The sequence below is a fragment of the Hemiscyllium ocellatum genome, chromosome 28 (genome assembly GCF_020745735.1).
Source record: "Hemiscyllium ocellatum isolate sHemOce1 chromosome 28, sHemOce1.pat.X.cur, whole genome shotgun sequence".
Classification (NCBI taxonomy): domain Eukaryota; kingdom Metazoa; phylum Chordata; class Chondrichthyes; order Orectolobiformes; family Hemiscylliidae; genus Hemiscyllium; species Hemiscyllium ocellatum.
Genome location: NC_083428.1, coordinates 45,644,285 through 45,667,190, shown reverse-complemented (window position 1 = coordinate 45,667,190; position 22,906 = coordinate 45,644,285). Strand labels below are relative to the sequence as shown.

At 45.4% G+C, this 22,906-nt stretch overlaps 1 protein-coding gene across 2 annotated transcripts in view; it reads right to left on the bottom strand.

Moving 5' to 3' along the window:
- Positions 1-7,997: 7,997 nt before the first annotated feature.
- LOC132829072 (tropomyosin alpha-1 chain) overlaps positions 7,998-22,906 on the bottom strand; it is a 108,428-nt gene continuing 93,519 nt past the window's right edge. For both annotated transcript variants that reach the window (XM_060846373.1, XM_060846375.1), the window contains one exon: positions 7,998-9,911. In XM_060846373.1, the coding sequence (XP_060702356.1) occupies positions 9,829-9,911 (83 nt within the window). In that variant the 3' untranslated portion in view covers positions 7,998-9,828. The remainder of the gene's footprint in view (positions 9,912-22,906) is intronic.

The following is a 22,906-nucleotide window of genomic DNA, read 5'->3' as shown; positions in this document are numbered from 1 at the left end:
TAGTTGATTTTTGATGAAGGGCTTATGCTCGAAACATCGAATTCTCTATTCCTGAGATGCTGCCTAACCTGCTGTGCTTTAACCAGCAACACATTTTCAGCTGTGATCTCCAGCATCTGCAGACCTCATTTTTTACTCTTTCAACTTTGTCCACCCTAGTCTAACACTGACATCTCCACATCATGGAACGGTAATATGAAAGTGTTAAAAGATCATAAACAAAGACAGAAATTGCTGGAAAAGCTCAGCAGGTCTGGCAGCATCTGTGGAGAGAAAACAGAGTTAACATTCCAGGTTGAGTGGCCTTTTCTCTAACTTCCTGCCTTACAGCACCTGCTGTTCCTTCGGTTTTCATTAAAAGTGTTTCAGGTGAATGCTTTTCTAGAGTGGGAAAAATATAACTGTATAAAAAATTAGAGCCATTGTTCTTGGGATGTTTTAAAAGGAGTGCTCACCATTGGAGCTTTACCTAAAAGCCAGAATAAAAAGAACAGCTGGTGAAATAGCTATCAGTGGGAGCTGAGGAGAATGTCTGCAAACTGAAACAGCTCAGATCAGAACAGGAGGAAAGAGAATTCCAGGAATGGAAGGAGAAGAGTAGGGATAAAAATGGAAAGAAGATAAAGAAAAAATAGGAAAAGGGAAAATGAACGAGAAAAGGAGTTTAAATTTTGACAACTTGAGTTGGATGGGAGAACAGCGCTGGTGAGCAAACCTCCTGATGAAGGGTTTATCCCCGAAATACCGACTCTTCTGCTCCTCAGATGCTGCCTGACCTACAGTGCTTTTCCAGCACCACACTCTCGACTCCACCACATAACTCAGACTTAATGGCTGAAATATTCGATTTGCCCTTTTCATCCCTAAATTTGATAAGGAAGAGTTGGATGCTTTCAATTCCTTTGAAAGGTAAACTCAGCGTTTACAGTGACCAGGAGAAAGTGAGGACTGCAGATGCTGGAGGTCAGAGCTGAAAATGTGTTGCTGGAAAAGCGCAGCAGGTCAGGCAGCATCCAAGGAGCAGGAGAATCAACGTTTCGGGCATGAGCCCTTCTTCAGGAATTAAGGAAGTGTGCCAAGCAGGCTAAGATAAAAGGTAGGGAGGAGGGACGTGGGGGAGGGGCGTTGGATGCGATAGGTGGAAGGAGGTCAAGGTGAGGGTGATAGGCCGGAGTGGGGGTGGGGCCGGAGAGGTCAGGAAGAAGATTGCAGGTTAGGAGGGTGGTGCTGAGTTCGAGGGAATTGACTGAGACAAGGTGGGGGGAGGGGAAATGAGGAAACTGGAGAAATCTAGGTTCATCCCTTGTTGGAAGGTTCCTAGGCAGAAGATGAGGCGCTCTTCCTCCAGCCGTCGTGTTGCTATGGTCTGGCGATGGAGGAGTCCAAGGACCTGCATGTCCTTGGTGGAGTGAGAGGGGGAGTTGAAGTGTTAGCCACGTGGCGGTTGGGTTGGTTGGTCCGGGCGTCCCAGAGGTGTTCTCTGAAACCTTCCGCAAGTAGGCGGCCTGTCTCCCCAATATAGAGGAGGCCACATCGGGTGCAGCGGATGCAGTAAATGATGTGTGTGGAGGTGTAGGTGAATTTGTGGCAGATACAGTGACCAGTCTAACAATGGACAATTCTGTTGCAAAGCTGATGAGTAAGGTTTACTCCCTCTGATCTGAGGAAAGTGAGCCTAACGACACAATAGTAAAAGATACCGTTTTCAGTTCATACAGTTGGTGCCTGAGGCAAAACTTTCCATTCCCTCAAGAAACCTCGCATGGTGGCTCAGTGGTTAGCGCTGCTGCCTCACAGCGCCAGGAACCCAGGTTCAATTCCAGCCTCAGGCAACTGTCTGTGTGGAGTTTGCACATTCTCCCTGTGTCTGTGTGGGTTTCTGTGGGTGCTCCGGTTTCCTCCCACAGTCCAAAGATGTGCAGGCCAGGTGAATTGGCCATGCTAAATTGCCCATAGTGTTAGGTGCATCAGTCAGAGGGAAATGGGTCTGGGTGGGTTACCCTTCGGAGGGTCAGTGTGGACAGGTTGGGCCGAAAGGCCTGTTTCCGCACTGTAGGGAATCTAATCTAATCAAATCTATGTGTAATACGAGTGTCTCAAACAGCTCCTTTTTGATCACACCCTTAACATTGAGGCCATCTTGTAAAACCTTTGAGAGATATTTTTACTGCAGGAGGTGAAAATCTCAGTCCCCTTTTAAATCTAGATGAGGAAGAGGGTATCAAACTGCCTGGTGAGTAGGTGTTAACACACAGAGCTTCAGGGAAGCTGTAATCTGGGAACAATCATAGATCAGAGAAAGAGAGAGGGGGGGAGAGAGATGAGAAGGTAAATTCACTGAGACAAGCCAAGTGGAGCATGTTGAACTGTCTTTGGCTGTTAAAAGGGTCCAGTTGGAAGCTATCCTATGTGCTTTCAAAATGGGAAACAGGACAAGAGAGGGAAAATTGTCAATTCCAACATCTGAGAGAGAATCAGGCTGCAAAAGGGAAAGATTAATAACTAGAGAAAACATTTAAACAGAGAAAGATTAGTATTCTCCAACTCATCGAGCGCTCACAGACCTTGCTGGAGGGGAATAATTTTTCACCCAAAATTATATTTCATCATGCTGATAAAAGGGCTCATGCCACTGTTTCTAATTTATCAGCAAGTAATTTTGTTCTAGGACATCTAAGTGAATGTGGTCCTCACTTTCTCCTAGCCACTGTAACCAACTCTGATCGCCACTGCTTTTTGTCATTTACATAAATGATTGGAAGTGAACATAAGAGGTACAGTTAGTAAGTTTGCAGATGACACCAAAATTGGAGGTGTACTGGACAATGAAGAAGGTTACCTCAGATTACAACAGGATCTGGACCAGATGGACCAATGGGCTGAGGAGTGGCAGATGGAGTTTAATTTAGATAAATGTGAGGTGCTGCATTTTGGGAAAGCAAATCTTAGCAGGGCTTATACACTTAATGGTAAGGTCCTAAGGAGTGTTGCAGAACAAAGAGACCTTGGAGTGCATGTTCATAGCTCCGTGAAAGTGGAGTCGTAGGTAGATAGGATAGTGAAGAAGGCGTTTGGTATGCTTTCCTTTATTGGTCACAGCATTGAGTACAGGAATTGGGAGGTCATGTTGCAGTTGTACAGGACATTGGTTAGGCCACTGTTGGAATATTGCGTGCAATTCTGGTCTCCTTCCTATCGAAAAGATGTTGTGAAACTTGAAAGGGTTAAGAAAAGATTTACAAGGATGTTGCCAGGGTTGGAGGATTTGAGCTACAGGGAGAGGCTGAACAGGCTGGGGCTGTTTTCCCTGGAGTGTCGGAGGCTGAGGGGTGACCTTATAGAGGTTTACAAAATCATGAGGGGCATGGATAGGATAAATAGACAAAGTCTTTTCCTTGGGGTCGGGGAGTCCAGAACTAGAGGGCATAGTCTCTAGGTGAGATGTGAGAGATTTAAAAGAGACCTATAGGGCAACTTTTTCACACAGAAGTTGGCGCGTTATGGAATGAGCTGCCTGAGGAAGTGGTGGAGGCTGGTACAATTACAGCATTTAAAAGGCATCTGGATGGGTATATGAATAGGAAGGATTTAGAGGGATATGGGCCAAGTGCTGTCAAGTGGGCCGAGACTAGGTTGGGATATCTGGACAAGTTGGACTGAAGGGTCTGTTTCTGTGCTGTTGATCTCTATGACTCTCTCTGCTGTTTCTCCCAATCTTCCTCCCATTGACATTTTATTGGGGAACAACTTGGCTGGTAGCAAGGTATCTCTGTCAAACTGGAAAGGACCCCAGATTGGGACAGCATGGTGGCTCAGTGGTTAGCACTGCTGCCTCACAGCACTGGGGACCATGTCGGGTGACTGTCTATATGGTGTTTGCACATTCTCCCCATGTCTGCGTGGGTTTCCTCCGGGTGCTCTGGTTTCCTCCCCCAGTTCACAGATGTGCAGGTGAGGGTAGATTGGCCACACTAAATTGCCCATAATGTCCAGGGATGTGTAGACTAGCTGGAGCAGCCATGAGGGATGGAGTAGGGGGTGAGTTGGGCAGCATGGTGTCTCAGTGGTTAGCACTGCTGCCTCACAGCGCCAGGGACCCAGGTTCAATTCCAGCTTCGGGCAACTGTCTGTGTGGAGTTTGCACATTCTCCCCGTGTCTGTGTGGGTTTCCTCCCACAATCCAAAGATGTGCAGGTTAGGGTGGATTGACCATGCTAAATTGCCCAAAGTGTCCAGGGATGTATAGGTTAGGTGCATTAATCAGAGGTAAGTGTAGGATAATAGGGCAGGGGAATGGACCTGGGTGGGTTACTCTTCGGAGGGTTGGTGTAGACTTGTTGGGCCAAAGGGCCTGTTTCCACACTGTAGGGGTTCTATGGAAGGATGGTCTTTGAAGGGTCAGTGTGGACTCAATGGGCTGACTGGCCTTCTTCCACACTACAGGGATCCTATGACTGGGAAGGCCAGCAGAGAGACTAAGAACCTAAAGAGGACTGGACATCCCACACAGGGAAGTAAAAGATGGGGGGGTGGGGGGTGTGTGTAGTGAGTCAGGGTGACTTGAACTAAACAGGGCAGAAGGCACACCAGTGGTACCAGAAAGGGTCAAGTCAACCCACAGCAATAATCCCTGGAAACAAGATGACGGAACAGAGGAAGGTATCCTCGGAGTTCTCAGAGAAAGAGAAGGTGAGGCCTCACTTGGAGTTGTATAATAGCAGATGAATATTCCCCCAAGAGCAGTAGTGTTCCAGGGAAGGTTGAACAGGTTCGGGGAAGACCCATTCACAACGCAAAAGGAGGAACATACCCACAGCAAACCCCACTAGTGGAGCCTACCAGGAGCAAGCGAATGAGGTGAAGACAGAGTTACCCACTGCCAGTTCAAGGAACAAAACCAAGTCCCATCCAGTTGATGACTCAGAGATTGAGATAAGTCCTGAAGACCAATATTGAATAATTAAAAGCATCTGAACTGGATTTACCATTTTATCAAGAAAGGTTAAAAGCTAGGAGGAAGTGAGGACTGCAGATGCTGGAGATCAGAGTCGAGAGTGTGGTGCTGGAAAAGCACAGCGGTCAGGCAGCATCCGAGGAGCAGGAAAACCGACATTTCAGGCACAAGTCAGAGCTGTGAACTGAATCAGGTATTAAGAAACTCTGATCTCCAGTTTTAATATTTATTTACAGGGAAAGTTGCACACATTGGACGCAAAAGGGCTCCCAATAACTATCCAGCTTGGACAGATAATGGTGACAGTTAGGAAACACAGATGAGCCATGTTTCAGAAACTGCTTGGCAAGGTAGCAGAGAAAAGAAAATGGTTTCAAAGTAACAAGAACCGGAAGACTGCTTTCTTTACAAAAAACACACTTTACTGTAAGTAAGCTGGCAAGAGGTCAATAGTCTACAGTCCAGAGCATAAATCACAATGTCTCTGGATGGACTAATGGGAGATCTCTGATTTTTAGCAAGAAGGCTGCATGTTTTATTGCCCTTATGTACGTAATAATCTTGCACATTCCCTTTCCCATACCGTATAATTTTTCTAATTAGGTTCTCATATTTAGAAATCTGTTGATTAATACATTTTAGTCTTATTCTCATAGATCAAAAATATCTATAGACTTAAACAGGTGCTTAGGAAGTGTGCGACAGGTTTAGACAGTGGACTTGGATCGGCTCAGACTGGGAGGGCCGAAGGGCCTGTCCCTGGGCTGTAAATTTACTTTGTTCTTTATTCGTTGTTTCTCCAGCTGGTACCTTTCCCTTGGATCATAGAAGATAACGTTAAACCATTATCTATCTGTATTTTATTCATCGTATGTTCTGTGAGAAACAACAGCTGCAAGGTAAGACAGCTTTCTATTGGACGCCATGGTTTCACATTCCATTAGACCAACTCAAGTACTCGAGAACTGGATAACCTATATATTCTTTATTTTCCTATTGTACCAGAACCACCTCTTCAGAACTTTATTTGTGTCTTTGCGTATGTGTTTGAAGCTGTGCATTATTATTTAATAAAATTCCTCTTGCATTCAATTAAACCTTACAATTGGCTTAATTTTGACTGGTTCATTTTAATTAAAGTCTGATTCAGCTCTGTGCTAAAAGGAATTAAAATGTTTTGTTGCAGATGATGGAGGAGGTTACAAAGAACATCAATAGTCCCTTCTCACCTGGTTTTCACAAACCTTTTAATTATTTTTAACGAGCTTTTGGATATCTTTGAATACGCTGCAGGTGTACTTGAGCACAAATCTCCTTCCCAGAGGTAGGGACACCACCACAGGACTATGTGAACTCTCTCTCACAACCTTCACATACAGCCATGACAGTTTGTAAATTAGGACGCGGGCAGTTGACCTTTGGATGACCTGAAACTTTATTAGGGAAGAAATCCCCAATTGTTGGAAACATTCGGATTGTTAAAGTAAATCAGTTGCCTTAATCCCAATGTTCAGTGCTCAAAAGTTCACTTCTTTGATCATCCTTCCAGGGAATATTTGTCTTTAATCTCGTCACACATCACCCCTGAGTGCTGAAAGATTGGATGGATTTATAAACAAACCATTTGTTCAGAATCAATTCAACTAACTCTTCAGAAAGATCCAAAGATATACAATGAATTTACATTGAGCTGGGATGCAGTGCAGTCACAGACCTGCTTTGTAAGAGACCCTACAAGAATTCCTTTATAATTCTGTGCGACCACCTGTTGATAGCTACATTTAACGTTTATTTGTGTTTAATTAAAAGACAGTTAAGTGCCTGGTGGTGAGTTGCGTAGAGTTGAAAGTACAGTAGCTATCCTGAGCTCTGTCAACTTGAAAATGCTACAAAGTGTGGGAACACCTGCGGCTTTGAGAAACTGTTAGGAGCATTTTATGGAAATGCGGAGATATTTCTTCAGCCAGAGAGCGGTGGGCCTGTGGAATTCATTGCCACGGAGCGCAGTGGAGGCCGGGACGTTAAATATCTTTAAGGCAGAGATTGATCAATTCTTAATCTCGCAAGGAATTAAGAGCTACGGGGAGAGTGTGGGTAAGTGGTGTTGAAATGCCCATCAGTCAAGATTGAATAGCAGAGTGGACTTGATGGGCCGAATGGCCTTACTTCCACTTCGATGTTTTATGGTCTTAAAATGTTGAGGGGATGGGGAGAAATTCTTTCTACTGATGTAAGAATCTAGTCAGAGGGATTTTAAAATCTTAATTTTTGATTGGAGCGAGGCGAGTTAGGAATGAAATTGGAGAGCACTCATTCACACAATGGTTTGTAGAGGATTCAAACTGGGAAATTCTCTCTCGAAACACGATGTCAATTGAAAGTTTCAAGATGCATCACTATATGCTTGTTGCATGAAGGTTACTGGGAATCTGATGGTGGTACAGATCAGCTATGGTTGAACAATGCTGCAGTCATAGAATTGTTCCAGTGTGGAATCGGGCCATTCAGCCCATCAAAGTCCATACTGACCCTCCAAAGGGCATCCCAACCAGATCCATCCCCTACCCCCATGGGCAACCCAGGAAACCTATACATTCCTGGACATCATGGGCAATTTAGCATGGTCACATCACCTAATCACATCTTGTGGGGGCAGGGGGGGGGGGAAGAGAGGAACCAGGGCACCTGGAGGAAACCCACGTAGACACAGGGAGAACATACAGCACAGTCCACACAGTCACCAGAGGGTGGAGTCAAACTTGGGCCCCAGGCGCTGTGAGGCAGCAGTCTCGAGGACCCTGCTACTACTTTCAGCCACCCTTGCGGCATAGTGGTAGCATCCCTACCTCTGAACCAGGAGGCATTTCAGGTCCCATCTCCTGCACCCAAGTGTGTGCAAATAACATCTACTGAACAGGTCGATTAGAAAACATCCAGCCACCTCAGTGACTGAGGATAGGTACAGCACCACCCATGTGATTTAGAGGGCTTACAACTGTAAGACCAGTAAATGTCCAGAGTCAAATAACTTATAGCTTTAAGATTTCTTCAGCAGTGAGTCATTTTATTTGCTCATCAGTCAACATCGCCAGTGCAAACACAGATCAAGTCGTAATTCCCCAAGGTAACTGATTCAGATGTGCAAAGAAATCAAAGGCACACATTCCCTTTTAATTCAGTTCCTGTGCTATTTTTAATGCAAATAGTGTTTTGCTTTTGTGTTGTGATGCCAGCACTAGAACGTGTGACTCTATAAAATTGTACAAATCGCTAGAAATCATGATTCATGGGCTGGGGGGAGGAGGAGGGGGAAGGAGAGGAGAGAGGAATTAATGGGCATTTCCAAATGGGAAAGCGGTTTCTGATGTTTGTTTTCGGTGAGAGTTGGTCACAAACATTGCTGCTTTTTTGCTACTCCAATCAAACGACACGGTCCACTGAAACGGAATGGAAGCAAAACCAAAACCCAAGGTACATTACAATCAACACTCTGCTGATGGAACAGTCACAATAACCGCAGGGAACAATGTTTAAACTCAGACCCTCTCACCCATTTAAGGAGGCAAAATTCAGCAAACAAAAGGCTAACATTTTTAGACGTACTTGTGCAGTACAGCTCCTGATGTGAAGACTTTGTAAAGCAAGATTTTGGGAAGTTTTTGCAGGTGCCGTTACAACACTCTCGCTCCAGGCTGAAGGAGGCTTTCCTCTTGCTGATGTGAGTGATGTGCACGTTTTAAAGTGATTTCCTTAACAGGGAATGGGTACACAGCTCAGTTCCCATTTTGTGGGAACTGGCAGAGCTGCCTACATACAGCAGAAGAGAATGATTTGGAACCGGCCTGGCTGCTGAGAACTGAACACCCTGACAGTCGAGAGAGTTGTGTTTTTGGCTGGAATTGTTAAGGGACGTAGAACTAGAGAGCTGGCCTACAGCAGCCGCCAGTCCGAATCCACTGGTGTCAGCCCTTTCCTAATGGACATTGCAGAGTACAAGACTCGGCGTGCGACAGTGTTATAAATCATCAAAAAAAGGGCCTTGATCACCCAAATATAAAAATGGTGGATTGAAGACTGTAGAACTGTTTCACTTCTGCCCAATCAAGGGAAGGTCAGAAATGGTGGGGGCAAGAAAAAAATGGATGAAGTGGAAACAAGGGTGTTTTTTCCAATCCAATCAAACAGCTCAGTCCAAATAACTAGAATGGAAACAAGGATCGACCAGGATTAGAAACCAGCCTGATTTCGAAATGCTGAGGAGTTAATGTGGAAGAGACCCCGCCTACTCCAACCTTCAGGAGTACAGCCGTTGCCCTCGTTACAACAGGAACAGAAAAGATCCCAGATCTGCTGATCCATGCAGGAACTACTGAATGACATCACCCACTGAATGAAGGACAAAGCAAGCGATTAGGGTCAGGTTAATAGCACAATGGACAGACAGGAAGAAAGCCCCATAATCAAGACCAATTTCAGAAGGTGCAGGCTTCACCGCAAGACTGGGTTTTTTCTTTTTTTAAAAAAAAATGGGACAGATTGAAACCTGAACCTTCACAGAGCTACCCCTGTCTCACACACCAGGGAAGAGTTTACATAAAGAGAGCCGTGCTTATTCTAACATAGAGAGAGTCTACATAGAGATAGCTGTGCTTATTCTAACAATAGGGAAACACTGCGTGACTGAAGGAAAAGGAGGAACTTTTGCAATAAAAATTCTACAATTACAAAATAAAAACCTTTGGCTGGCATTCAATCGTTAATAATTGGGTGGAATGAGTTGACACTTGCTCAAATGGACAGGATAACGTGGAATGTTCAATCGCAAGCAGTCAGTTGGCAATGGTTGCTGGGAGTTATGTTCCTTAGAGTTCTCTTTATAAATTGTGGAGTTCTTGTAGAGTTTGATCGAGGACCTGGTGCATTCCCATGTTCTCTTCTTTTGCACGAGTAACTTGTTCTGCAAAGCGGGAGAAATACGTCAGTTTCAGGTGAGAACGATGTGAAATTTGCTCATCAATAACCATTGTAATGTTGGGGGGGAAGCAAATGGGAACAGAACACCAGTACATCCACGACCTCCGACCCTCACATCTTACAAACTTATGCCCTTGGCAATCTTACCTCCAGCTGGAAAGGTGATGGGCAAAGATGACCAGCAACTAACCCAAATTAGGATAGACGCTAATCAAAACAATTGAAATCTTAATTTAGAAGCCAGAATGTTTGGCTTATTCAAATCATCCCGGATTTACATAAATATCCTTCATTTGTGACATGGTTTCATCAGACCATAGTCATTAACATAAAGATACACTCAATAGTAAATGTGGCACTAACGGGAAATCCATCTTCAGTGTTATTGTTTAATTGGGTGAAGCTGATGAAGGGATTTAGAGTTCCAACATTATTTGCACATTGTCAGGGAATGCTTGCACTGCATTGCAACAGTTGGGTATCAAACTGATCATTTCTTTTCCAAACAGACAAGATCAAATTCAGAACTGCTCACCACTTACTGCCATCAGCCCAAATGCACACATTCCAAAATAATTTGGAAACTGAATCTCTGCACCGAGTTTTGGAGTAGGGAGGTCATGTTGCGGCTGTACAGGACGTTGGTTAGGCCACCGTTGGAATATTGCCTGCAGTTCAGGTCTCCTCCCTATAGGAAGGATGTTGTGAAACTTGAAAGGGTTCAGAAAGGATATACAAGGATGGTGCCAGGGTTGGAGGATTTGAGCTGTAGGGAGAGGCTGAACAGGCTGGAGCTGTTTTCCCTGAAGCGTCGGAGGCTGAGGGGTGACCTTATAGAGGTTTATAAAATCATAAAGGGTATGGATAGGGTAAACAGGCAAGGTTTTTTTCCCCCGAGGGTGGGGGAGTCCAGGACTAGAGGGCATAGGTTTAGGGTGAGAGGGGAAAGATATAAAACAGACCTAAGGGATAACTTTTTCACGCAGAGGGTGGTACGTGTATGGAATGAGCTGCCAGAGGAAGTGGTGGAGGCTGGTACAATTACAACATTTAAAGGGCATCTGGATATATCAAATATCAAATAAACCTCTTGGACTATAACCTGGTGTCATTTGAATTTTGACCCTGTCCATCTCAGTCCAACACTGACACCTCCACATCAGTGAAGGTCACTAGGGAGTAGAGATCAGGCACCCAATGCCAACTCCCACTCATTCCCAAGACAGGCTATTTCACATGTAAATCCATACCCAGTCCCATCCTTTTAGCACCAGCCATGTGATACCAACCACTACTCAATACCCATCTAAATAAAGCACAAGTCACCAGTGGACAGAATGATACTGCCAAATACAGTCTATTTAAGATAGTTAATGACTATTGGCCAACAGTGCAAGCACTATCAGACTGAAATTAGGTTCACCTACTCTCCACCAACACGGGGAGGGTTTGGCTTGGATTTCAGCTCAGCTCACAACAGATTGATCCCTACCTAACACACCCTCCTGTACAGTCTCCGAAATACACGGTATGATAAGTGACACAATTGAGTTACAAGCTGTAGTTTGTGACCACTGAGAACAAAGTGGAATCAATACCTGTATCATAAAGAGCAACGGCAGCTCACCCTAACCTGTCTCCAGGAGAAACAGGTTGCTTCTGAAAGACTGACCACTTACCAAAAACCAACCTTACGGAGGCTTGATCCAGAAAGAGCTGACCGAGCTCACTCACACCAGCACAGTTGGTTGACCAGGAAGAGAGAGACAGAGGAAGGTTGAAAAGAGAGAGAGGAAGGCGGAGAGTTGAAGGACAGGAGGAGTTCGAGAATGATGGTGCAGCAAGCTTCAGCAGTTCTAGAAAGTGCAGGACGTTACGTATTTATCATCTGATCTGAAAATGCATTCTTTATGAATATCTTCACACAAAGTTTATCTGGGAGCAAAAGGAGAAGGAATGAGAAAACAGACTTCACAGATAACACCGTCTCAGTTCTCCGTGTCAAACTAAAGTCTACAAACTGATTAAAATCTCCTCACATATTCCCCCCCCCCCACCAAGCCTCAAGGTGGATATTCTGCTAATCTGATCTGGGTCAGTACACAGGTCAGTGACATGCTCGGTTAGTAACAAGACATTGGAAGAATGGGTTTCCAACAGATAGCAGCAGCCAAGAATTCTCACCACCTCATTAATGTTAGTGGTTTCACCTATTCCGGAGTCAGTAGGCTGTGTGCTCAAGTTTCAGTCTAGAGAGAGACCTGAGCACACAATACAGACTGTTGCTTCAGTGCAGCTCTGGAAGGGTGCTGCCTGACTGCAGGGTGGGGATTTCAGACGAGATGTTAAATAGAGACTGTGTCCTCAGTTGGGGAAGTGAAACATCCCTTATCACTATTTTCAGGATGATCAGTCCCCTCAATATTTACCCCAAAACCAATATCACTGAAACAGATTTCCCCAGCTAGTACCACATTGCCGTTTGCGGGATCTCCCTGCGTATATATTAGCCAAAATGCTTCCTGAATGGGAGCGGCCACTGATTGGCTGTGAAAGTTTTTGGGGAGGCCCCAAAGTCTTGGAAGGTGTTGAGTTTTCTTAAACCACTGACCATGTGCTGCTGGGTCTCTGGCAGAGTCCAGTCCCAGACAAACCCACTGCTGACAGAAAGGTAGAAACCATTATTCATTGGTCACAACTGGGAGCCCAGCACTCCCAGACCACAGGGATCCCTGTACGGTGACCCACACACACTCAGCCTTAAAGGTCAGTCTCCTGCGCAGGTTACTATCTCAAAATGGATGGATGGCACTGTTGGCTCACGGTTGGTACTGCTGCCTCACAGTGCCAGGGACCCAGGTTTGATTCCAGCCTTGGGTGACTGTTTGTGTAGAGTTTGCACATTCTCCCGGTCTCTGTTTGGGTTTCCCCTGGGTGCTCTGGTTTCCTCCCACAGTCCAAAGGTGTGCAGGTTAGGTGAATTGGCCATGCTGAATTATCACAAAGATGTGTGATTAGGTGCATTAGTTAGAGGAAATGTAGATTAGATTAATTAGATTCCCTACAGTGTGGAAACAGGCTCTTTGGCCCAATAAATCCACACCGACCCTCTGAAGAGTAACTCACCCAGGCCCATTCCCTCACATTTCCCTCTGACTAATGCATCTAACACTATGGGCAATTTAGCATGGCCAATTCACCTGACCTGCACATCTTTGGACTGTGGGAGGAAACTGGAGCACCCGGAGGAAACCCACGCAGACACTGGGAAAATGTGCAAACTCCACACGACAGTTGCCTGAGGTGGGAATTGAACCCGGGTCCCTGGCGCAGTGAGGCAGCAGTGCTAACCACTAAGCCACTGTGCTGCCCATGTAGGGTAATATGTCTGGGTGGGTTACTCTTCGGAGGGTCAGTATGGACTTGTTGGGCCAAATGGCCTGTTTCCACACTGTAGGGATTCTATTCTAGTAAATGAATTTTCCTATGGTAATGACAAAGCATTTTAGCAAGGTTTGGCTACTTTTTTACTGATTAACAGCAGAGTCATGGGATGGGCCTGTCTGGAGGGTTCCTTCAGCAGTTTGCGCTCACAATTCCCCCCATTTGTCAACGAAAGATCAATCACTACCCACTGGTTTCTTTCTCTGGCTCAGCTGAACTCAGGGAGCGTGTAGTACTCCCTGTTTGGTGATGTTTTTAAATGAACAGACTCAGATCCCCCAGGCTGGACTGGCCTCCTTGCTGGATAACGCCAACATCATTCACACTTCTCACTGGGCAGGTCGTCTAAGACCATAACACATGGGAGCAGAAATTAGGCCATTCAGCCCATTGAATGGCAAAGCAGACTCAATCATGGCTAACAAGTTTCTCAACCCCATTCTCCCACCTTCTCCCTATAACCCTCAGGAACCTATCTATCTCAGTCTTAAATATACTCGGTGACCTGGCCTCCACAGCCTTCTGTGGCAATGTATTCCACAGATTCTCTGGGTGAAGACGTTTTCCTTACCTCGGTTCTAAAAGGTGTTCCTTTTACTCTGAATGTCACTGGAATATTATTCTAGAACTCCAGGCTACACTCCAGGCTCAAATGCCATCACAGTATAAAGGGAAAACACTACTATCATAGGGCAAGCCAGACAGAGAACAGCCAGGGAATTCCTAGAGGCATGGCACTCATCCACAAACTCCATCAACAAACACATCGACCTGGATCCAATATACCAACCACTACAGCGGACAGCTGAAACTGACACCCGGAAGCGGCAAGGACAGACCACTATAAATACCGGAAGAAACATCAAAGAAGCGCTTCGCAGGAGGCTCCAGAGCACTGATGATGTCTCCTAGCCAGGGGACGAAACGTTTGCAACAAAAACTTCCAGCTCGGCGAACAGAACCACAACAACGAGCACCCGAGCTACAAATCTTCGCACAAACCTTGAAAGCGAGATTTGAGCTTAATAAAAATCTGCAATGAAAATCTAAAGGCAACCATTGTGTATCATCATTAAAAAAAATCCATCTGATTCACTAAGGTGCTTTTGGGACGGAAATCTGTTATCCGTACCTGGTCAAGGATATTATTAAATTGCAGAGGACGCAGAAAAAAATTTATCAGGATCTTACCGGGACTGGAGAGTTTGAGTTGTAAGGAGAAGTTGGATAAAGCAGGATATCTTTCACTGGAGCATCGGAGGCTGAGGGGTGACCTTGTAGAGGTTCATAAAATCATGAGGGACATAGATAAGCTGAAAAGCAAGGGTCTTTTCCCTCGGGTGGAGGAGTTCAAAACTTAAGGTGAGAGGAGAAAGAGATAAAAAGGGACCTGAGGGTCATCGTTTTCACACAAGGGTGGTTTGTATGTAGAATGAACTACTGGAAGAAGTTGCAGATGCAGGTACTGTTACAACATCTCAAAGACATTTGGACAGGTTCTCGAATAGGAAAGGTTCAGAAGGAGATGGGCAGGCATGGACGAGTTGGGCCGAAAGGTCTGATTCAGTGTCATATGACTACAACTCTCAACTGTCCTCTGGGCAATAAACATTGGCCTAGCCAGTGATGACCTCATCCCGCAAACAAATTAGGAAAGTAACTTTCAGGGGTTAATGGTCTAGAGATGCCACAAGTGGATGCAACTAGCAACACCGAGACAGATACAAAATTAGTTTCTATTAGGTGTCGGCTCAGTGTTATATTCCTGAAACAGTCTTGCTCTCTACTAGGAGAGTATGCCCCGAGGGAGTCTGAGACACAACACAGACTTCCTCCAGGAACCAGGCGGAGCCTCAGACTCACTATTCTCCCCTCAGGGCATCAGATACAGGGACAGGTGGCGAACAGTCAGACTGCAGGCTGCCCTCTCTCAAACACCAACAACGTTTCACAGGAAGACAGTGAGCTATCCCTTTCATGTGACGCTACATTTGTTTTGTAATGAGAGAGATAAATATTATTGCTCTGAAGGTGGGAGCTGCACCCTTCCAGGTACGAGCTTGTGTAAATACTAAAGCACATTCCCCCACGATACATTTCAGTGTAAACAGGAGTGCTGGATAAAAGCTGCAGAACAAAATGACTATGCCTTTAATCTCTTCACCACAGGATAGGGCGCTCTCGGACTTAAAGCCCCATCTTAAAGATGGTGAAACACTCAGCTGAACTGCTTTCTGTAACTTCATCCGCCTCAGAATCTAAACCTCACACAGCCTTGACTTCAAGGCTTCACAATTCCCAAATGTTGTCTGACTGACCCCTCTCGGCTTTGTTCTCAAATGTGTGCCTTTGCCAAAGAAATCCTCATGAGGTGAAGTCAAGGAACTGACAGCCGAGGGAGGGTTACTGAAGGCCACAGGGTCAGGGAGGGAGGTTTTAAATGCTAGAGCGATCTGGAGTGGAGCTGAAGGTAGGGTGTGGGGAGAAGGCAGAATGAGGTCCCAGGTACAGCTCTCAATGGCTGGGAGATGTTGGAAATCAGAGTCGGGGAACAGGAGAGAGACACAGGGGTCTGATAAAAGGGTGATTGATAATTTCAGATATAGTGAGGTTCCGCATTGAGGCCAAACAACAACTACAGATAGCGAGGTATTCAAAACAGACAGCAATTGCAAAAATATAAAGGGAGGAAGTTTCTCTTCAGCCTGTTATTTCATCAAATTGAAGAAACAACAGTTTTGCTAATGCCAGCTGATGCCAGGTGTTGACCCTCACTTTGCCCAAACCACTTGAGGGTGGGGATGGGTAGCAGCTATGGATTAACAGCAAACTTCCCAAAATGATCATTTTCCTCCCCCCCCACCCCAGAACCTGATAAGGGTGATCAAGCGGGTTCAGGGTTTGCACTGTGTTACTTGTTCAGGAATATTCGGGTTAGATTGCAGCTGATCTGTGCCTCAACTCCAGCCCTGAAACCTCCAACTGACTGCTATAGCCCTTTGGGGGAAATGTTCCAGACTGCTCCTGGTCTGTGTGTAAAGCACTTCCTCCTTTCATCCTGAAGGGAGCAGGCTCTAACGGAGTTTCCGATCCCCATTGCGGACTCTCCAGCAGACAAGTCCCCACCTTAAAAAAAATGACAGAAAGGGGCCTCAAAACTAGCTTAACAGGCATGAGTGTTACACCCTGAGAAAATGTTGGAATTGTTGATACCTAAACTAGATCAGTCAGCCCCTTGGATCTAATCCAGCCATCGTGGCCAGGCTGTTTCTTAACAAACAGGCAGAAAACTAACCACCAGGACACAGGGACACCAACTAGCCACAAAAAGACATGACCCACTCTCACTAGTATCCTTACATTCGGACTTCGGACTGGGAAAACCCATCCATCCCAGGTCAAGCCAAATAGAGACATGCACGAGAATTCCTAGAAGCATGGCATTCTAACTGGAACTCTATCAACAAACAAATTGACTTGGATCCCATTTGTTGCCCCCTGAGAAAAAGTACAGGAAACAACATCACCATATGAAATGATGTCACCACAGGAAATGACATCACCAACCCTAGGAAACTCAAACATATAAATAGAAAACAGGCTACACCACCAGTGCTTCATTCGGAGGCTCACTGATGACGTTACCCAGTATGGCAATGAAACGCCTGAAAAATGAACCTTCTAGCTTAGTGAGCAAACCTGCATCCTGTATCCAAACATCATTGCACCACCTCTGCTCAATATTCCTCAGAGACTATTACTTCACAAAAAAAAATCCATCAATCATAAGCTTGTTTTCAACTGAACATCAGCATCTGGAGGAAGTCAGCACTGTAACTGAATCCTGTGGAAGAAGCCTGGGGTGAGGGAAGTCTAAGCGATTCTTCTAATGGTCCTGAGCTTGTACAGAGAGCCATGCCATGGCTGGCTCCCAGCTTTCTGTCCAGACTCAGGTACAGTGAATCCCACATAGGACCAAGAGGGACTCAGTCTCCCCTTCACAGGGGAGGGCAGGATCGTGTTCCCGTCAACTGCTATGGGAAGGTGCTGGGTTGGAGTTCAGGCACAGAGGGTATTCCACCAGGTGAAGTAGGAGCAGAAATAGGCCTTTCAGCCCATCTTGTCTTCCCCACCATTCAATGAGATCATGACTAATCTGATGATCTTCAACTCCACCTTCCTGCCTTTTCTCCATAACTCTTACTGATTCAAAATCTCAGCCTTGAATATACTTAATGACCCAGCCTCAACAGCCCTCTGTGGTAGATAATTCTACAGATTCACTCCCCTCAATGGGAAGAAATTCATCCTCATCTCTGTCTTAACTGGGTGACCCCTAACACTTGAGATTTTGCCCTCTTATCCTAGACTGACAAGGAGAAAGAACCTTTCAACATCTACCCTGTAAAAGACCCTAACAATAGTGTACATTTCAATAAGGTCACCTCTCATTTTCTAAACTCCAGTAACTATAGGCCCAACTGGAGGCTTCAACTCCTCCTCGTAAGACAGCCCCTTTATACCCATTAGCAGCCGAGTGACCCTTCTGTGGACTGCCTTCAATACATTATTCCTTTGATAAGGTGACCAAAACCATTCACGGTATCCCAGCGGTGGACTGACTACTGTCTTGAAAGGTTTTAACGAAAAAAAAACTTTCCTAGCCTTGTATTCCATTCCCTTTAAAATGAAGGAGAAAGTGAGGACTGCAGATGCTGGAGATCAGAGCTGAATATGTGTTGCTAGAAAAGCGCAGCAGGTCAGGCAGCATCCAAGGAGCAGGAGACTCGACGGAAGAATCAGGGAATAAGGGCTCATGCCCGAAACGTCGACTCTCCTGCTCCTTGAATGCTGCCTGACCTGCTGCGCTTTTCCAGCAACACATTTTCAGCTCCTTTAAAATGAAGGTCAGCATTTCATTTGACCTCCTATTTCGCACCAAACTTGGAGGTTTGTGGTTCATGGATGAGGATTCCCAAATTCCTCTATTCTCTAACTTCCTTTCTCCATTTAACTGATATTCAGCTCCTCTATTCTTCTTGTCAAAGTGTACAGCCTCACATCATATTCCACGTTTTGCACACTCACTCAATTCATGTCCCTCTGCAAACTCTTTAGAGTCACCCTCACTACCTGTCCACTTATTTTTGTCTCATCTACAAAATTGGCGATAGTACATTCACTTTCCCCATCCAAATCATGAATATATATTGTAAATTATTGTGACCTCAGCACCGATCCCTGTGGTACACCACTAGTTACAGGCTGACCTCCTGAAAAAGCCTCCTTTATTGAAACAATGCCCTCTTTTTTTCCACCTTTTCTTTGTTTATTTTAAAACCATGTGCAAGATAATTTTAATCAACATTTCCACCACCAGGAAAAATGCCCATGTGGCTCGTGAAGATTACTTCAAGCGCATCCACTATTTCTGTAGATACTTCTTTCAATATCCCAGGATTCAGCCCATCAGATCCAGGAGACTTGCTGGTCTTTAGCCCTTGCGGTCATTATTGTATTTATTTCCTCTCTAAAAATACTCAAAGAACAAAAGGTAGAGAGCTCCATGTGATTGAATAGTTTACCGACATCCATCAGACGCTGGAGGGGAATGAGTGGATGTGAAGATGGTTTTATATAAAACAACAACGAATCATTTCCAGAACTGAATCTCCATGACACCAGCCAATAGACAAGCTGGAACCTTTAATGGCCAACACACACCTCCCTCAAAATGGAGGAGCAAGCTATGCCCAGTACAGGAAAGGAGAGGAAGAGTGGCCTGGAATGGACTGAGTGGTACCAGTAAGAACTGGGTAAGAGGGACGGGTCAGATTGAATCTGGAGTAAAAAGTGAGGTCTGCAGATGCTGGAGATCAGAGCTGAAAACGTGTTGCTGGTTCAAGCACAGCAGGTCAGGCAGCATCCAAGGAACAGGAAATTCGACGTTTCGGGCCATTCCTGATGAAGGGCTCTGGCCCGAAACGTCGAATTTCCTGTTCCTTGGATGCTGCCTGGCCTGCTGTGCTTGAACCAGCAACACATTTTCAGATTGAATCTGGAACCTGGATAGAAATGGAGGATGTCCTATTAACATTTCCAGCCCACTCTCTGTCCCAGAACATACAGAGAAGCTATCAGTGTGAAGGACTCCCAGGCCCCTGGTCTGCTGGGTAAGCACAGGGTGGGAGAATCAACATTTTGTTGGGAGGGAACAGTATTTTTTTTTTTAAAATGAAGGGTGGTGTAGGTTGTTTTGATTGTAACGAGGTTAGCCAACTGGATCTCATAATGTCAGCTCCCAGAATGGGGCTGTTCATCTGATCCATTGTAAAAGGGTGAAAGTTAGGCGGTAGTGTGTGGGGTTTAAAAAAATAGGGGCGCAAGTGATAGGAATATTGACCCTCTGGTACCTGACTCCGAATGAGGCAGTACTGAAGTTCAGGATCGTTCATATGTAAACGAAGGGTGACTTGGTGACAGGATGTGCAGTTATTTCGTGGATCCAACAACTTCATTGCAATTGGCAAAGAGGATGGGGCATAATTATTTATTCACTTGGTTTCTACAAGGATCACTAACCTGGGGATCAGTGATACTGACAGAAAACACCTGTTGAATGAGGATAAGATCAGACTAAGTGCGATGGATCACTGGGTGAGTTATCCTGTTTACATTAGAGAGGAAGCAGACCTTGTGACTGATATTATAATCATTCCTCACCACGGTCAGTAGTCGAGTGAGGACAGACCCAGTGAACCTACTCTCCCTCATCATCCCCGAGATGCAAGGTCCAACCAATTAAACCAAGCCCCAGTAGCCGGCTGGGTTGGTCAGTTATTATCCAGCTCAGCTTTTTCTTCTGACCTGGAGACAGCTCAACCACAAAGGAGGGCGTTCATAAAAAAAGCGGGGTGGGGTTTATGCGTGATGAAATTCCTGGGAAGAGGGTGATCTGGTTTGGTTTGGGTTGGGCCCAGATTTTGCAATCACTCCCAAGCTCTCTCATCACACTTTAGCCCCTGGAGTAGTCTTCCAATCCCTTTGGACTTACCACACACACACACACACACACACACAGTCAGTGAACAGAACCCTTCCACCCCAGGGGAAAATGCCACACTAAGGTTGTAAATAATCAAACTGTATGCTGGGGAGAGGGATAGAGTTAGTGGTGAGGTAGCAGTGATTGTGACAGGGACTGAAACCATCAACCTTGGTCTCCTCAATGTTTACTTAAATAGTTTGAAATGAGAGAGTGTCTGAGAGTGCAGTAACAGTGGGGTTGAGAGAAATGGTGCTGAGGCTGGACTCATTGTTGTCAGCGTACACATGCAGCTTGACGTCTCTCAGGTGTTGTTGCGGAGATGTACCATACCCTGGCCCAAAACTATTTACCGACTGATAAACTACAGGTTATTAGAGGAAAGCTATCTACGATGTATTAAAGGCAAACAGTGTTAAAAGGAAAAGGAATAACTGACACTTGACGGGGCAAATAGAAAATCTGGCATTAAAGATGGCCATTTAGCCTACAGCATCAATGCTAGGTGCAAAAGTCCATTAATCTCACTGGGCCAGCACCTAGCTCTTAGCTCTGCAACATACAGTACCTTCAATTAGATTTTTCTTAATGTGATGAGGCCATTAGCCTAATCCATCCATTCAGGCAGTAAGTTCCAAACACTGACCACTGTCTGGGTGAAAAAATTCTCAACCTCCCTCTCCCTCCCCCAGTCCTTTCCCCAATGACTTTCACTTTATGGTTCCTGGCTCTTGACCTCTCTGTTAAGGGAATTGGATCTTTCCTCCCCATTCACCCCCTCACTTTTACTCAGTGATAGATGCTGTGTATGTGGACTTCATAAAAACATTTGTCAAAAGTTCCACATGTTAAATTTGACCAAACATATACAAGCATGTGCCAATCACTTAATGTTTAACGCGTGGTAAATCCTGCAGAGGGCCTAAGTGGAGCCTTAACAGAGGGAACTGAACAACTTAATTGAAAAACCTGTCAGAGGGTCAGTCAAACACTTCAGGTACCAGAGGCTGTTTATTAAAACAGAAGAGCTTCCAATTTCCTGGGGGAAGTGCAGCTGAATACCAGTGTAATAGATTTAGAGGGGCTAGCACCCAGGGACAGTTCAAAGGTTACAGCTGATCCCAGTGTAAGCTGCAAATGGCAGAGACGATCTGAAACTGGCTTTAAGAAATAGAATCATAGAATCCCTATGGTGTGGAAAGAGGCCATTTGGCCCATTGAGTCTGTACAGACCCTCTCAAGAGCATTCCATTCAGACCCAGCCCCCTCCCCTTTCCAATCCACCCAACCTGCATATCTCTGGGCATAATTCAAATCAAAGCATCTTCTGGGTCACGGTAGGCACTGATCTGGGCTCAATGAGCAGTACCACTGCCTGAGTCAGGAGGTTACTGGTTCAAATCCCACTCCTGAGCTCTGAGCACACATGGGAGGTAGACACTCTCCATTCCATTGGAGTTGAGTGCTGCACTGTCAGAGATGCCCTGTCTTGGGTAAGAGGTTAAAATCAGGCTGTCCGCTCAGGGAGATGGACAGGATTTAATTTGCAGATTCATGAAGTGCAGCAGAACTCACCTGGTGTTTGGTCAATGTTTCTATCTGTCCCTCAATCAACACTGTAAGAAGCCTGGTCAGAGTCTATCTGCCTTTGGTATTGAGCACTGCACCTTAGGGAAGGTATACTGGGTGTGGACAGACTGTAGTGCAGATTCACTCGAACGATGAGCAGATCAAACCAGGAGGATGGTTCTATAAAGCTGGCTGGGGTACTTTAAAAGATGATCTTCCCCAATAAGATCATGACTGGTCTGTTTCAGTTTCAAATTGCACACTCTCATCTACCTCCAATAACCTTTGACCCCATACCTAACAAGGGTCTGCTTAGCTCTGCCTTAACAATATTCCATTACCCACCTCCAGAGGTGTAGAGTTCCAAAGGCATACAGCTCTTGGAGTAGAAAATATTTCCCCTCATCTCGGACTTACCTAAAAGGGAGACCCCAAATCTTAAAACAGTGGCCCATTTTTGGGCTCACCCAGAAGAGAAAATTACAGAGGGATCCTGATCAGATTGGGCAGCGGACTGAGGGTTGGCAAATACAATTCAACACAGATAAGTGTGAGCTGTTGCACTTTGGAAAGTCAAACCAAGGTCGGACTTATACAGTAATTGGTAAGATCCTAAGGAGTGTTGTGGAACAGATGACCGAGAAGCACAAGTAGAGAGGATATTGAAAGCAGCATCACAGGTAGACAGGATGGTGAAGGAGGCATTTAGCATGCTGGCCTTCATTGGTCGAGGTACCGAGTATAGGAGTTGAGCCGTTAGGTCACAGTTGTATAAGTCGTTGGTGAGGCCGCACTTGGAGTATTGTGTATAGTTCTGGTCACTCTGCAGTAGGAAAGGCATAGTTAAATTGGAAACAGTGCAAAGCAGAGGATGTTGCCAGGACACGTGGGCCTGAGTTATAGGGAGAGGTCGGCCAGGG